General features: G+C 48.2%; 1 protein-coding gene across 1 annotated transcript; it reads right to left on the bottom strand.

Annotated features, from left to right (window-relative positions):
• Positions 1–9414: 9414 nt before the first annotated feature.
• Positions 9415–10980, bottom strand: LOC127332938 (ethylene-responsive transcription factor ERN1). The gene has a single exon (XM_051359259.2). It carries the CDS (start codon positions 10846–10848, stop codon positions 9931–9933), a length of 918 nt encoding a protein of 305 aa, XP_051215219.1. The 5' UTR covers positions 10849–10980; the 3' UTR covers positions 9415–9930.
• Positions 10981–14701: the final 3721 nt, after the last annotated feature.

A 14701-nucleotide genomic window follows, 5' to 3' on the forward strand; every position in this document is an offset into this window, starting at 1 on the left:
ATTCCTACATATCTGCTTATTGCATTTGTTATATTACTCTATGTTGACAATATCCATGAGATATACATGTTACAAGTTGAAAGCAACCGCTGAAACTTAATCTTCTTTTGTGTTGCTTCAATGCTTTTACTTTGAATTATTGCTTTATGAGTTAACTCTTATGCAAGACTTAATTGATGCTTGTCTTGAAGTGCTATTCATGAAAAGTCTTTGCTTTATGATTCACTTGTTTACTCATGCCATATACATTGTTTTGATCGCTGCATTCACTACATATGCTTTACAAATAGTATGATCAAGGGTATGATGGCACGTCACTCCAGAAATTATCTGTGTTATCGTTTTACCTGCTCGGGACGAGCAGAACTAAGCTTGGGGATGCTGATACGTCTCTGACGTATCGATAATTTCTTATGTTCCATGCCACATTATTGATGTTATCTACATGTTTTATGCACACTTTATGTCATATTCGTGCATTTTCTGGAACTAACCTATTAACAAGATGCCGAAGTGCCAGTTCCTGTTTTCTGCTGTTTTTGGTTTCAGAAATCCTAGTAACGAAATATTCTCGGAATCGGACGAAATCAACGCCCAAGTTCCTATTTTCACCGGAAGCATCCAGAACACCCGGGAAGGACCAGAGGGGGGGCACTGGGCCCCCAGACCATAGGCCGGCGTGGCCCAGGCTCTGGCCGCGCCGCCCTATGGTGTCGTCGCCCCTTCGACCCTCCTGCGCCGCCTCTTCGCCTATATAAAGCCCCTGGATCGAAAACCCTGATACGTTCGACGAAACCCACAGAAACCTTCCAGAGCCGCCGCCACCGCGAAGCCAAGATCTGGGGGACAGGAGTCTCTGTTCCGGCACGCTGCCGGAACGGGGAAGTGCCCCCGGAAGGCTTCTCCATCGACACCGCTGCCATCTCCACCGCCATCTTCATCACCGCTGCTGCTCCCATGAGGAGGGAGTAGTTCTCCATCGAGGCTCGGGGCTGTACCGGTAGCTATGTGGTTCATCTCTCTCCTATGTGCTTCAATACAATAATCTCATGAGCTGCCTTACATGATTGAGATTCATATGATGATGCTTGTAATCTAGATGTCATTATGCTAGTCAAGTGAGTTTTACTTATGTGATCTCCGGAGACTCCTTGTCCCACGTGTGTAAAGGTGACAGTGTGTGCACCGTGTGGGTCTCTTAGGCTATATTTCACAGAATACTTATTCACTGTTGAATGGCATAGTAAGGTGCTTATTTATATCTCTTTATGATTCAATGTATTTATATCACAATTTATCTATGTGCTACTCTAGCAAAGTTATTAAAGTAGTTTTATTCCTCCTGCACGATGTAATGGTGACACTGTGTGCATCCGTGTTAGTACTTGGTTTATGCTATGATCATGATCTCTTGTAGATTGCGAAGTTAACTATTGCTATGATAATATTGATGTGATCTATTCCTCCTACATATGCATGAAGGTGACAGTGTGCATGCTATGTTAGTATTTGGTTTAGTTGTATTGATCTATCTTACACTATAAGGTTAGTAAAATATGAACATTAATTGTGGAGCTTGTTAACTCCGGCATTGAGGGTTCGTGTAATCCTACGCAATGTGTTCATCATCCAACAAGAGTGTAGAGTATGCATTTATCTATTCTGTTATGTGATCAATGTTGAGAGTGTCCACTAGTGAAAGTGTAATCCCTAGGCCTTGTTCCTAAATACTGCTATCGCTGCTTGTTTACTGTTTTACTGTGTTACTACTGCTGCAATACTACCACCATCAACTACACGCCAGCAAGCTATTTTCTGGCACCGTTGCTACTGCTCATACTTATTCATACCACCTGTATTTCACTATCTCTTCGCCAAACTAGTGCACCTATTAGGTGTGTTGGGGACACAAGAGACTTCTTGCTTTGTGGTTGCAGGGTTTCATGAGAGGGATATCTTTGACCTCTTCCTCCCTGAGTTCGATAAACCTTGGGTGATCCACTTAAGGGAAAACTTGCTGCTGTTCTACAAACCTCTGCTCTTGGAGGCCCAACACTGTCTACAGGAAAAGGAGGGGGAAGTAGACATCAGACATCTAGCCGCCCTTACGCCTATCTTAGGTGTAAGGGCGGTACCCCGCTTGATCATTATTTAGTAGATCCGATCCGTTATGGTTGCTCCTTGTTCTTCAAGGATTAGTTTAATATCTGCATAGTTAGGCCTTACAAACGGGTTGAAGGATCCAGTGGCGCGTAGGGTGTAGTTTGCTAGCCCTAGACAGGATGTTCCGGGGATCAACCTCGTGTTGGTTTTTAGGCCTTGCCTAGGGTCGGTTTACGAACACCGTGCGTGGCCGCGAGACTCAATCACGAGTAGGATGTTCCGATTATGTGGTGAAAACCCTAAATCGTAGTAGATCGTTTTAGCTTTATTTTGATCAAGCAGGACCACCATATATTCGTACACCTCGTGCGAATCATGGGTGGATCGGCTCTTTGAGCCGATTCACAGGACAACCTGAGAGCCGATCGAGACTCGTATTTAATGTTTACGTGTATGCCATGCAGGAAACTAAGCGAGGCATCTCCATCACCTTCCTGACCAGGTATAGGTCAGGTGGCACGCCCTTGCACCAGCATCGGACGTGCGTGCCGAGTCTTTGCGGGCCGTCGCTCGGAGGGACCAGGGCCAGCCGCAGTCCTGGGAGCCTCCCGGCTCTACTGTGTTGCCCGTCGCTGCTCACCGGTGGGTTTCTGACCGCAACACATTCTGGCACGCCCGGTGGGACAGTCTTCGACATCAACCGCATCGCCATCTACATCTGAGATGGCGGACGGCACCCCAGTCACGTACGAGGATCTGACCGAGGAGCTCAAGAAGAAGTATGACGAGGTCAAAGCGATCCTCGAAGCCGACCTCATCGGCTCTTTTCACAGAACCCGCTCACATGGCGTCAGGTGGAAGGGGTTCTCACCTGAAGGCGCGCTCGATGGAGTGGACCTGTCCGCCCCGTCAGAAGAACGCACCAGGTCCCTGCGTCAGGAGATTAACTACATGGTAGCTCACTCGCTGCACCGCCATTCTGAGAGCCTGGTGAACACTTTCGAGCGTGTCGCTCTTCGGGTGATCCAGGAAATCATGAGGCATTAGTACTCTCCGTCAGGACCAGCTCTCGGGACTTACCAAGGAGAGATGCCACTCCAGTCCCGCCCACCGCTGCCATTCGCGTTGGCAGCACCAGAAGTGCCGAGTTCACCGGCATACGTCGTCTACAAGATCGGTGGTGACCCTAGTGACTACCAGTTCTTGCATGAGGCGCCGAAGGAGATCCCTCACGGGTACACGTGCACATACGTGCCGGCATCGCAGAATCGGGCACTCACAAACCAGGATCGCAACAAATAGGGACCTCTGGAACAACAGGAGGAACTTCGGGAACAGATCTTGAGAAGCAGACATGGCTAGCTAAGTATGCCACTCCGACAAACCTCCAGAGCTCAGCTCCTGCAGTTGGCTCAGAGCTGGAAAAGCAAGCATGGCTGGCTAAGTATGCCACTCCGGCGAATCTTCAGAGTTCAACTCCTGCAGCCAGCACCGCGGATCAAATCAGTACCATCCTGAGAGACCAGTTCGGTATGGTGCCGAAAAGAAGGACAATCGGCTATTCCAAGCCGTACCCCAACGAGTACGAGTTGATCCCGCTACCACCCAAATATCGGCTCCCTGATTTCTCCAAGTTTAATGGATCAGATGGTTCCAGCTCCATCGAGCACGTGAGCCGATATTTGGCACAGCTGGGCACGATCTCAGCAGCAGATGAACTGCGTGTGAGGTTCTTCGCATAGTCTCTCACAGGATCGGCTTTCGGGTGGTACACATCGCTGCCACCAGACTCAATCCGGACGTGGAAGCAGTTGGAAGAGCAGTTCCACATGCAGTATCACTCAGAGGCTTCCGAGGCCGGCATTGCCGATCTAGCACAAGTACGTCAGAAGCGTGGAGAAACTGTGGCAGAATACGTCCAGCGCTTCAGACTTGTTAGGAACCGATGTTATTCGGCTCGTGTGACTGAAAAAGAAGCAGTCGAGTTGGCAGTGGTGGGCCTTGCATCACCAATCAAGGATATGGCCTCCCAAGCAGACTACCCTTCACTGGCGCACATGGTTCAGAAACTGTCGTTATATGAACAGCGCCACCCAGACTTGTACCAGGACAAATTCAAGCGTGCGGTAGTCCTGGTTGAGGCAGATGAAGACGAAGGCTCTGCGGGAGATCAAGAGGTAGCAGTGGCCGAATGGACTCGGGGGGCAACCCCCGTGTCCTGCAAATGGGTTAAGCCACCAGGTCCGCCCAGAGGATTTGATTTCGACGTAACTAAAACTGAGCAAATTTTTGACCTCTTACTTAAGGAGAAGCAGTTGAAGTTACCCGAAGGCCTCAAAATCCCCACGGTACAGGAGCTGAACGGAAAGTCATACTGTAAATGGCATAACTCGTTCTCCCATACCACCAACGACTGCAGGGTGTGGCGTCAGCAGATCCAAATGGCGATAGAACAAGGACGTCTAATTTTCAACCAGTACGCCATGAAAGTCGACACTCACCCCTTCCCCGCCGTTAACATGGTGGAGTGCACTTACCCTGGAGGGTGCCAGCCAAGATTCTCGTTCAACATCAACATGGTAGGACCTGGACACCACTCTGGTAAGGACGGAGACGAGGGCAGCTGCTCTCGTAGCAAGGACGCAGAGGAAGCCGTTCCACGCGATCGGCTCTGTCTTGATGGCAAGCGCTACATCACAGAGGGAGAAGTGAGGAACGTGAGATATCAACGACCTCTCTCTGATCACCTCCTCAACAAGTATGTGAGTCAATATGACCAACGCCGACGACCCAACGACGATGATGAAAGAGATCGTCTGGCTAGGGACGCCAGGAGACGTCGTCGGCATGATCGCGACGAGGAGAGATATGAGCGCCACGCCAAGGAAAAGTCAAGGGAGCAAGACGACGAGGATAGGCACTGGGACTGCCCCTTCTTCAGACACTGCTGGGATTCAGGAATGAGCCGATTGCCTACAATCGGCAACTGCCCAGAATGTAGACAGAAGAGGAAGGATGCAGCTAACGTGTCCGTGTTCAAACGTCTAGGGCCTCTCCCACCTCGGAACAAGCACGCTGAGTCCCCTCGGGTGGAAGATCTCGAGGATTTGGAAGACGATGATGAAGAAGAAGAAGACAGGTACCACCAGCCAAGGTGGTGCCCTGATGGACTCAGCCGTTCCCAAAAGCGTAGGGTTCAGTGACTGCGTGCCTTGGAGGAAGCCGAAAGGTTATACCTGCACACGCTAAGGAAGGCGCGGCCTGATCTGGCCGCGAAAATTCAGCGAACCCTGGATGAAGAGGGTCGACCACAAAAAATGGAGTGGCGCCCCAAGCAAAGGAAAGCCGATGATGAAACATCGGCTGGCACAAACATGGTGTTCATCCTTCCGACGGAGTTTAGTGCTCCAGGATTAGACGAGGCACCCGTGGCACAACTTGACTGCGGCCCACGGCCAGTTATCTTTGAGAAGCCACGAGAAAGAAGCTACAGACATCTGAAGGCCCTGTACTTGCGAGGTTATATCAATGGGCAGCCTGTCAACAAGATGCTGGTGGACACCGGAGCGGTAGTCAACATTATGCCATACTCCATGCTACGTCGGTTGGGACGCTCTAGCTCGGATCTGATCAAGACCAACGTGACACTGAGCGATTTCAACGGCCAAGCGTCTGACGCACAAGGTGTTCTGAATGTGGATCTGACCGTAGGAAGGAAAACCATCCCTACGACGTTCTTTATCGTCGACAGCAAGAGCACCTATGATGTCCTGCTAGGAAGAGATTGGATCCACGCCAACTGTTGCATTCCATCCATGATGCACCAATGCGTAATACAGTGGGATGGAGATGAGGTAGAGGTCGTCCATGCAGATGACTCAGCCGAGATTTCAACGGCTGGCATGAACGCTTGGGAAACAGCAGGCCAAGAGCCACTCTCAGGCATCAATTTGGACGATCATGAGCGCATCGACGTGACAAAGGATGGGGTTAGGCTGGTCTTATCCACCGGCCTGACCGTGTAGCAAGAACGAACCGATGGGCAAACGTGGCGAGGCCGATCCTTGGGATCGGCCCCAAAGATCTATGGAGGAACATTGCAAAACCTTCATTGAGCGATTCGATCAACGTGGAGGCCGATTCCAGCAATCAGCCAAAATTATCCTCACCACACATTCTGCCTGTGTTCAACGTCGATCTAATGGGCAGCGGTTTTACGTCGGCTGATGAGAGTCAACATTAGTCCTATCGGAGCCGACGTTCAAATACAGTGCCTTGGCTAACTACAGAGCCGATATCCGCAGTTACCTGGCAGATTCGGCTCGGGGGGCACCTAATCAGATGAACATGTGCGATACATGTGCAGTGAAATATTGGGGGCCGATAGAAAATCGGCCAGTAAAAAAAAGTTTTTTCTCATGGTAAACAAAGCCGATGCACAACCATCGACTCTAGTACAATTACACAAGATCTACCAGCTGCGTGTTCAAGACACGGATTTCGACCAGGTCGGTTTTTAGTTCAGCCTCATGGCCAACCTCCAACCTTTTACTCTTTAAGCCGTTGGTGTTTCGTCTGTAATATCGGCTTTCAAAGGAAGAAAAGGTGATCGGCTCCGGTGTATCTACCGTCGGCCTGGCTAAGTTGGCCACTTTCTCAGCTACGCTCGTAGGAATGACTAGGACCTCTGCATGGTGGCTGTCTCAATTGCCTGAGTTCAAGGCCCTTTGTTTGATCTGTGCATCCTCACCAATATTCTCGCCTTGACTGAGGCTCGGGGGGCAGCTGGCCCGGTAGATGCTCTGTTTTAGAAGCCGATTGGGGTGTCATCGGCTGATCCTGCGTCACAACCTTCTTCAAAAATGGTGAGTTCTTGCAGAAGAGGATCACTGGACCTGGTGGGAGGAATTTAAAGGCTCTCTTGGAGACTCCACATTATCCACCAGATTTCAAAGTCATCAGTTGAAGAATTGAAGGATGGATCGTGAAGAACCGATGCGTTGCTATCGGCTCATCGAGCATTGGCTAAGTGAACAATCGGCAAAGTCAGTATGAAGGGGAATCGGCTAAATTAGCTTAAAGGAAATCGGCAAAATCAAATTGGGGGAAATTCTTCATTGATAAACAGGATTTCTTACATAAAGAGCTGATTGCTCTCAAAAGGAAGTACTAGGGGATACATTGCCCCATCTACTACTACTGATCCTATGCTAATGGTCCTATCTACGGGCCGTCGCTGCCCTCGTCGTCGCCGTCGTCGCCGCTGTCGGCGCTACTCCCGGCGGGCTCGTCATCGTTGCTGTAGCGGCCGCCGTCAGGACCCTCGTTGTCCTCATCCTCCTCGTCAGCGTCGTCGTCGCTGTCGAAGTCGCTGAGGTTCCCCGGCCAGGGACAGAAGCGCTTGGCCGGCGGTTCGTCGGAGGAGGTGTCATCCTCCTCCTCCTTCTCGTCCTCCTCCTCCTCGGGGGAAGTGAAGTCGTCGCAGGAGAAGCGATCGTCATCGCTCTCCTCCTCCGTTTCCCCGTCGGCAAGGAAGCGGAGGTCACTTTCCCCGTCGGTCGAGGACTTGTCGTCCTCAGACCAGACGGAGAAGTCGTGACTAGACTCCTCCCCGGCTTCGATGGCGCGGCGGATGTTGGCCGCGTGGGCCTCCTCCGGGTTCCACTCCGGCGTCGGCTCGCGGGAGGAGGAGGATTGGGTGGAAAGATCCGATGAGGCAGAGGAGGAAGAAGACATGGTGGCGCAGGAGGGCTTTTGGGAGTGTTAATGCGAAGGGGATGAAGAAGCAAACTGTTTGGAGCGGTTAAATAAAAGGGGATATAGTGGAAATTCAATGCCACAGCAGTTTCCGAGGAAGTGGTGCCCAACAAAAAAAAAACTGCCAGGTCACGCGGAGAAGTTGAGAAGGCAGGGCATCATGATGAAGGATACTGCGACGGTTCTGCTCTGCCACGACATGACCCGACGAAGAAAAAGCAGAGTGATTTTGGAATTATCAATTCCAAAACCAGGGGGGCATGTGTTATCACCAGAATTTGACCGAGTTAGAGGTGGGCCGCGATCAAGATGGGCTTGAAGAATATACATGGAAGAATATACGTGAATCGGCCTTATATGCAAAGTTTGGGCTAGTTTGCCCGTGTATCTGTAATATAGTAGGATACGTGTCGGTTAGTTAGAGTTTGGCTCGTGCACGGTTGGGATTATTCCCACGTTAGAAAGTCTACGGACTATAAATATGTATCTAGGGTTTATGAAATAAACAACAATCACGTTCACCACAAACCAATCTAGGCGCATCGCCAACTCCCTTGTCTCGAGGGTTTCTTCCGGGTAAGCATCATGCTGCCTAGATCGCATCTTGCGATCTAGGCAGTACAAGTTTATTCGCTGTTCATGCGTTGCTCGTACTGAAGCCTTTTTGATGGCGAGCAACGTAGTTATCTTAGATGTGTTAGGGTTAGCATTGTTTATCGTATCATATGCTATCGTCGTGCAACCCTTAGACATCTAGCCGCCCTTACGCCTATCTTAGGTGTAAGGGCGGCACCCCGCTTGATCATTATTTAGTAGATCCGATCCGTTATGGTTGCTCCTTGTTCTTCAAGGATTAGTTTAATATCTGCATAGTTAGGCCTTACAAACGGGTTGAAGGATCCAGTGGCGCGTAGGGTGTAGTTTGCTAGCCCTAGACAGGATGTTCCGGGGATCAACCTCGTGTTGGTTTTTAGGCCTTGCCTAGGGTCGGTTTACGAACACCGTGCGTGGCCGCGAAGCTCAATCACGAGTAGGATGTTCCGATTATGTGGTGAAAACCCTAAATCGCAGTAGATCGTTTTAGCTTTATTTTGATCAAGCAGGACCACCATATATTCGTACACCTCGTGCGAATCATGGGTGGATCGGCTCTTTGAGCCGATTCACAGGTCAACCTGAGAGCCGATCGAGGCTCGTATTTAATGTTTACGTGTATGCCATGCAGGAAACTAAGCGAGGCATCTCCATCACCTTCCTGACCAGGTATAGGTCAGGTGGCACGCCCTTGCACCAGCATCGGACGTGCGTGCCGAGTCTTTGCGGGCCGTCGCTCGGAGGGACCAGGGCCAGCCGCAGTCCTGGGAGCCTCCCGGCTCTACTGTGTTGCCCGTCGCTGCTCGCCGGTGGGTTTCTGACCACAACAGTAGTAAATTTTCCCTTCAAATTGCTACGAAATTGGGGCACAATTAAACCAGTCTACAGAACTTAACTTTGATCTCAATAGAAATTCCTACGAAATTTCTACAATTCAAAGAGAACAGAGCCTATTGTGACTGGTCTGCAGCATTTTAAGACTTAGTGACTAATGCACAGATATGTACAAGCTTCATAGACAACAAGTGTGCTTTACTCAAATTTACATGTTGGCACTTAGCTAAAAACAGCATCTTTTTGCCTTTTTCCATCATGAATTCTTGGTAAGCACGAGAATCCGTTGCAGCAATGAGCCGCCGCAAAAGGCTTGAAGCAAAGTTACAATTTGATCGTCAGTCTAGCTCAGAATGTGCAACGATTTGCTGCACTACAATGCAAAATTGGAACCAACATTTGTTTTGCATAGAAGTGCATCGCTTGCATTGACTGGAAATCTAAGAACAAGTAATTCCTCTTTACACTGCACTGCCTGGCCGCAGCAAAAACCAAGTTGACACGCACACGCAACACACAGCACACTGAATCACTGATGCTTCTTCCCCGGCAGAGGCTAGCAGTCCGGCGCCCAGGAGGCAAAAGAGAAAGAACGACGAGCACACACGCCGGCCAACGGCGGCCGGAGCGCGCGAAGCCAAGCTAGTGGCAGAGCGGCGAGAGATCCCAGAGCGGGTCGCAGGCGGACGCGTCGAACACCTTGTCGAAGTACTCCTGGAGGCCGTTCATGGCGTACAGGGACGCCGAGATCCGCCGCTCCACCTTCATCCGCTCGAACTCCGCCATCCCGGAAGCAGGGGCGGCGCTCGTCTCCTCGGGAGACGCCGCCGGTGGCGTGCAGGCGTCGACGGCGGCGAAGCTGTCCAGCGCCGGGAACTGGCCGAAGGGCGCCGAGTCGAACACCCAAGACTCGAACTGGTCCTCGGCGCTGGCGAGGGGGGCGAAGTCCGGCCTGTACACCTCGCCGGCCCCTTGCTTCATGGGCGCGTCAAAGCTGATGGCGCTGCTGCTACTGCTGCTGCTTGAGCCACCCCCACAAGCTCCATCCATGCTATTGCTATTACTATTGCTTGTGGTGGTGGTGGTGGTGGTTGTGGCGGCGGGAGCGGCGGGCGTGGAGGAGGAGGCGGGGGCCACCTTGGTGGACGCGGCGGGGAGCCTGGCCTTCTTGAGCTTCTTGTGGTGGAGGAGGCCGCGGATGCGGACGGCGAGCGGGCAGTCGGGCGAGATGCGGGGCGCGAAGTTGGTGCGCGCCTCGGCGCCGCGGAGGAGGCGGGCGGCCTCGTCGTATGCGCGCGCGGCGGCGTCGGCGGTCTCGAAGGTGCCGAGCCACATGCGGATCTTCTGGGTGGTGTCCTTGATCTCGGCGACCCACCGGCCCGACGGGCGCTGGCGGACGCCGACGAACTTGGTGTGGCTGCTGCCGCCCTTCTTCCTGCCCCGCGGCTTGGTGGGCTGGGCTGCCTGCGCCGCCGCCGCCTGCTCCTGATGGTGCTGGTAGTAGTAGCAGTAGTCCTGCGCCTGGAGCACTTGGGGCTGCACCTGGAAGTGGAGCTCCATTGGGGATGAGGTTGTGCTTGGCTTAAAACTGGAATCTTGGAGCTGGGGAAGGAAGGTGTGAGGGGAGAGGAGAGGAGACAGGTGTTTGTCAGGTGTTTGCTCTGGTTGCTTGGCAAAGTGGGGGGATTTATAGGGGATTTTTGGGCTGATTTTGAAATCTCAGGCAAGAGGGATGGAGAGGGGCAGGGCTGTGAGGTTACTTTCAGGGCTGGTCAGTCAATCATGGTCAAACAACCAGAGCTATTGAGATTTGTATGCTACTTCTGCAAGTCTGCATCCGTGGAACTGGAATTATGCATCCAACATACTCTAAATTTTTGTCTCTTCAGTTTGGCATGGTTATCAGTGAGCAAACTGGCAAAGGTTACTTTCAGGGCTGGTTATTAGTCAATCATGGTCAAAGCAGAGTTATGATCGTGGCTTGTGTGTATGTTTTTACTCTGCATCCGTGGAACCGGATGTATGTGCTTAACATAAGGTGCCTTGTTGTTGCTCTTGTCTCTTCGCATTGGCATTTTTACCAGTGAGCAAAAACTGGCAAAAGGTATTGCTTTCAGTTTCTGTATTTTATTTACTTGCTGTGGTGGAATCAGCAAGTAGTGCAGCACCACAACTTTCAAAAATGATTGGTGCATCACCACTCACTTGAGGTTATGTAAGTATTTTGGTTCTTAATTTAAGAAAGAGTGAGAATAGGTATTTTCTGCAATTTTGGTGCTTACTTGAAAGAAGAAGGGGTATTTGTTCCGTGGTTATATAAACTTCTTGGCGTATATATCCAGTGGCGGATAGAAGTGCTACCTCCAGGGTACCGGATAATTTTTTACTTTCTTTGTAAAATAGCAAAAAAAAACATATTACCATGTATGCTACACCTAAAAAATATTTTTTGGCTGCTTTGGCGTCATCGGAACACCCCGGTCATTAGTTATCTAGCTCCGCCACTGTATATATCCACACTCTTTGAAAAATACGTGAAATTTTGGCTCCTAGGTGCACGCGCACCCTCTTTGAAAAACACGTCGGAAAAATAAAAGAAAAAATGTGTGGTAAATTATATGGATAGGGAATGTATGCAGGTATGTGTATTACAAATTTGAACCTAAAAAACTGAATTATGTAACGTACCAAAAATACAAATTGTACTGTTCATAATATAGGAGTAGACATGTACTATTCACAATATAGCAAAGTTTTCTTCGAGAGTGGAAAAATAGAGGCCGGGCTACATGTAGCTCTTTATTTAAAAAAATGGAAATCATATTTTTAAGTTTCAAAATATTCTGAAAAAATCTTGGATGTAGCCAATGATGGAATATACAAATGTGCAAAATCACAATGTGAAATTCTTACTACTTTCGGCTACAAAAAGATAATAAATGTGTAGATCTGAGAATAGTGAATAGTGCATATTTTAAAACTATAAAACATGTCAGTTTGTCATTTTTGTGTAGTCTACAATACAAAGAATTTCACATTGAGATTTTGCGTGTTTGTAGATTTCATCATTGTCTACATCTAGGAAAAAAATTCAGATTTTTTTTGAAATTTAAACTATGATTTCTGAATTTTTGAAAATAAAGGGTTACAGTAGCTTGGCCTCCCTTGGTAGTTTTCGAGTTCTCTTCTCTTTTTTGTGTAGGACACATAGCAGTCGATTTTTTCTTGAAAAGTTGCACGAGTAAGAATCATGGTGACTTGTGGGTGCGTGAATTACAATTTTTCTAACACATTTAATCAGAAAGAGTTTATTCGATTTTTAAAATATAAAGTGCACGGGCACCTGGGAGCTCCATAGTAATACTCCACACGTCTGTGCCTAATATTAGTGCCTCCCATTTATAAACCTCGTTCTGGTTTGAGTTTGAACAGTCGAATGTCAATTCCATCTTTCTTAAAAATTGTACTATATGCAAGCAAGCAAACAAAAACACCATGAGGATGTTTTACCATAAGCATCCTCCCTCTTTACTACTTGAGTCAAGGGGGCTACTCCTCAATTCTAATAGGGACATACCGGGTCCTCACCAACATTAGCCTAACTAGAAACTTTTGAGCCACTGACTGAACATGTAAGCAACTAATTAAGCAAGCTAGAAGTTATAGAACTGCGTAGTAGGAAGGGATGACCCCACCTTAACATTGATGCAAGTGTCAAGGGGTCTACATCTCCTGGTGATTTACTATTACTAGGTCTTAACGAGCATGCATCAGCTTAACTGGAAACTTTTGGGCCACTGATTTGGACCAGTTCGTCCCTAATCTGTGGTTACGTAGTCAAAACACTACAAAGACCAATTCGGCTGCAGGAGAGTCTGCCACTTGGCGGGCTTCGAGGCAGTGATGACAACCAGCGCCAGTACAAACGGCTGAGAAACAACTTTTGAGCAACCACGCCGCATGACTTTTGTTTTATTTAGCAGAGCCTCTTGACGATTTCGCCATCTGCCAAGTCTTTCTCCTTCACTGGATGAGGTAGGCGTGTCACTGGCTAGTTCAGTTTTGAATGGGGGCATCTCTTTGGCGACATATGGAACAGTATACACATATCATGCAGCAGCCGTCCCCAGACAGTTTTTTCATGCTATACCAACAAAAAAACAAAGAAAATAAAAGCAGAGGAATTTGAGAACAATGTAAGTGCAACTAAAATGATTGTGAACTGAAGTACACTAATAGTATTCTAGATAGGGTATAAGAAAAACATGGGGGGAAGCCATTAACTTGTAATTGAGCTCGGGGAGAGGGGGGGGGGGGGGGGGGATAATGTATGACCTCATTGAAGGAAACAAAATCCACATTTTATTTGTTTCTTTGGCTCTATAATCCATCTGGTCATTTAGAAGTTGTTGTTTAGGATAATTATATGTTTTTCAAAAAAATACAATTTCAACCATTTTTATTTATAATTTGTCATAAAATCCAAAAGAATTGTCTATTGTGAGAGCATAGACATATTGAAAAATATGATTTTCATGTATCTGTTTCAAATATATGTAAACAAAAAAATTTGAGTCTATCCTTGTCCAAAGCGACAACTTTTCTCATGCATGGGGGGAGTACAAGACACCACGGACTTTTAATAGTTGATGGGCGTCGAGATACTACATGATATAAAAAAAAATTGTGTCAAAACAAGGGCGAGACCACGTGGGACTAACGTGTGAAGTCCCATTGGGAGGAGCTCATGTTGAGAAGATTTTGAAAGGTTGGAGGCATCACAATTGGGGACTTTGAGAGCAGGGAATTTGAGAATCTGGGCAAGGAGTATTTTTAGACCATATGATTTGTGTGGCCTATTTTATTTTTTGCTTGAGCATGCAGTCGAATTGTTACATCCACACTCAACAGGTGCTCACTTAACATGCTTTGCATATCCTACTGGTAACATTCCCAAGCGATGGTTTGTAGATATTCTATTTCCTTCTTTAGACATTGCAAATATCGATCATCCTACAGCCATCTACATCTTGATGTACATAATATCTAGTTTTATTCAAATAAGGCATAAGATGTTGAGGCTGAATGGTTACCTAAGTCAACAGAAATATGCGCGGGGAAAGAAGGAATCCCGCTGAAGAATCAAAGATGCTGACTAGACAAGATGAAGACTTGAATACAAATATCAATGAATTTGTTCGTTTTAGAGAATAATTGCAGATAAATATGATTCTCTAAAATGAAAATTCCTATATGGAAAGATTACACTAGCAAGTAAGATACACGACTAAACAAGCTAGAAGTAATCCAAGCACAAAAAAACAAAGAGGATATAAATAGCCAAAAGTGAATAGGAGAAATGCGCAAATATGTATCCCTAGCAATAGAAAATAGGTTTCAGAGCTTCTTCTTA

This window comes from Lolium perenne, chromosome 2 (assembly GCF_019359855.2).
Source record: "Lolium perenne isolate Kyuss_39 chromosome 2, Kyuss_2.0, whole genome shotgun sequence".
NCBI lineage: Eukaryota > Viridiplantae > Streptophyta > Magnoliopsida > Poales > Poaceae > Lolium > Lolium perenne.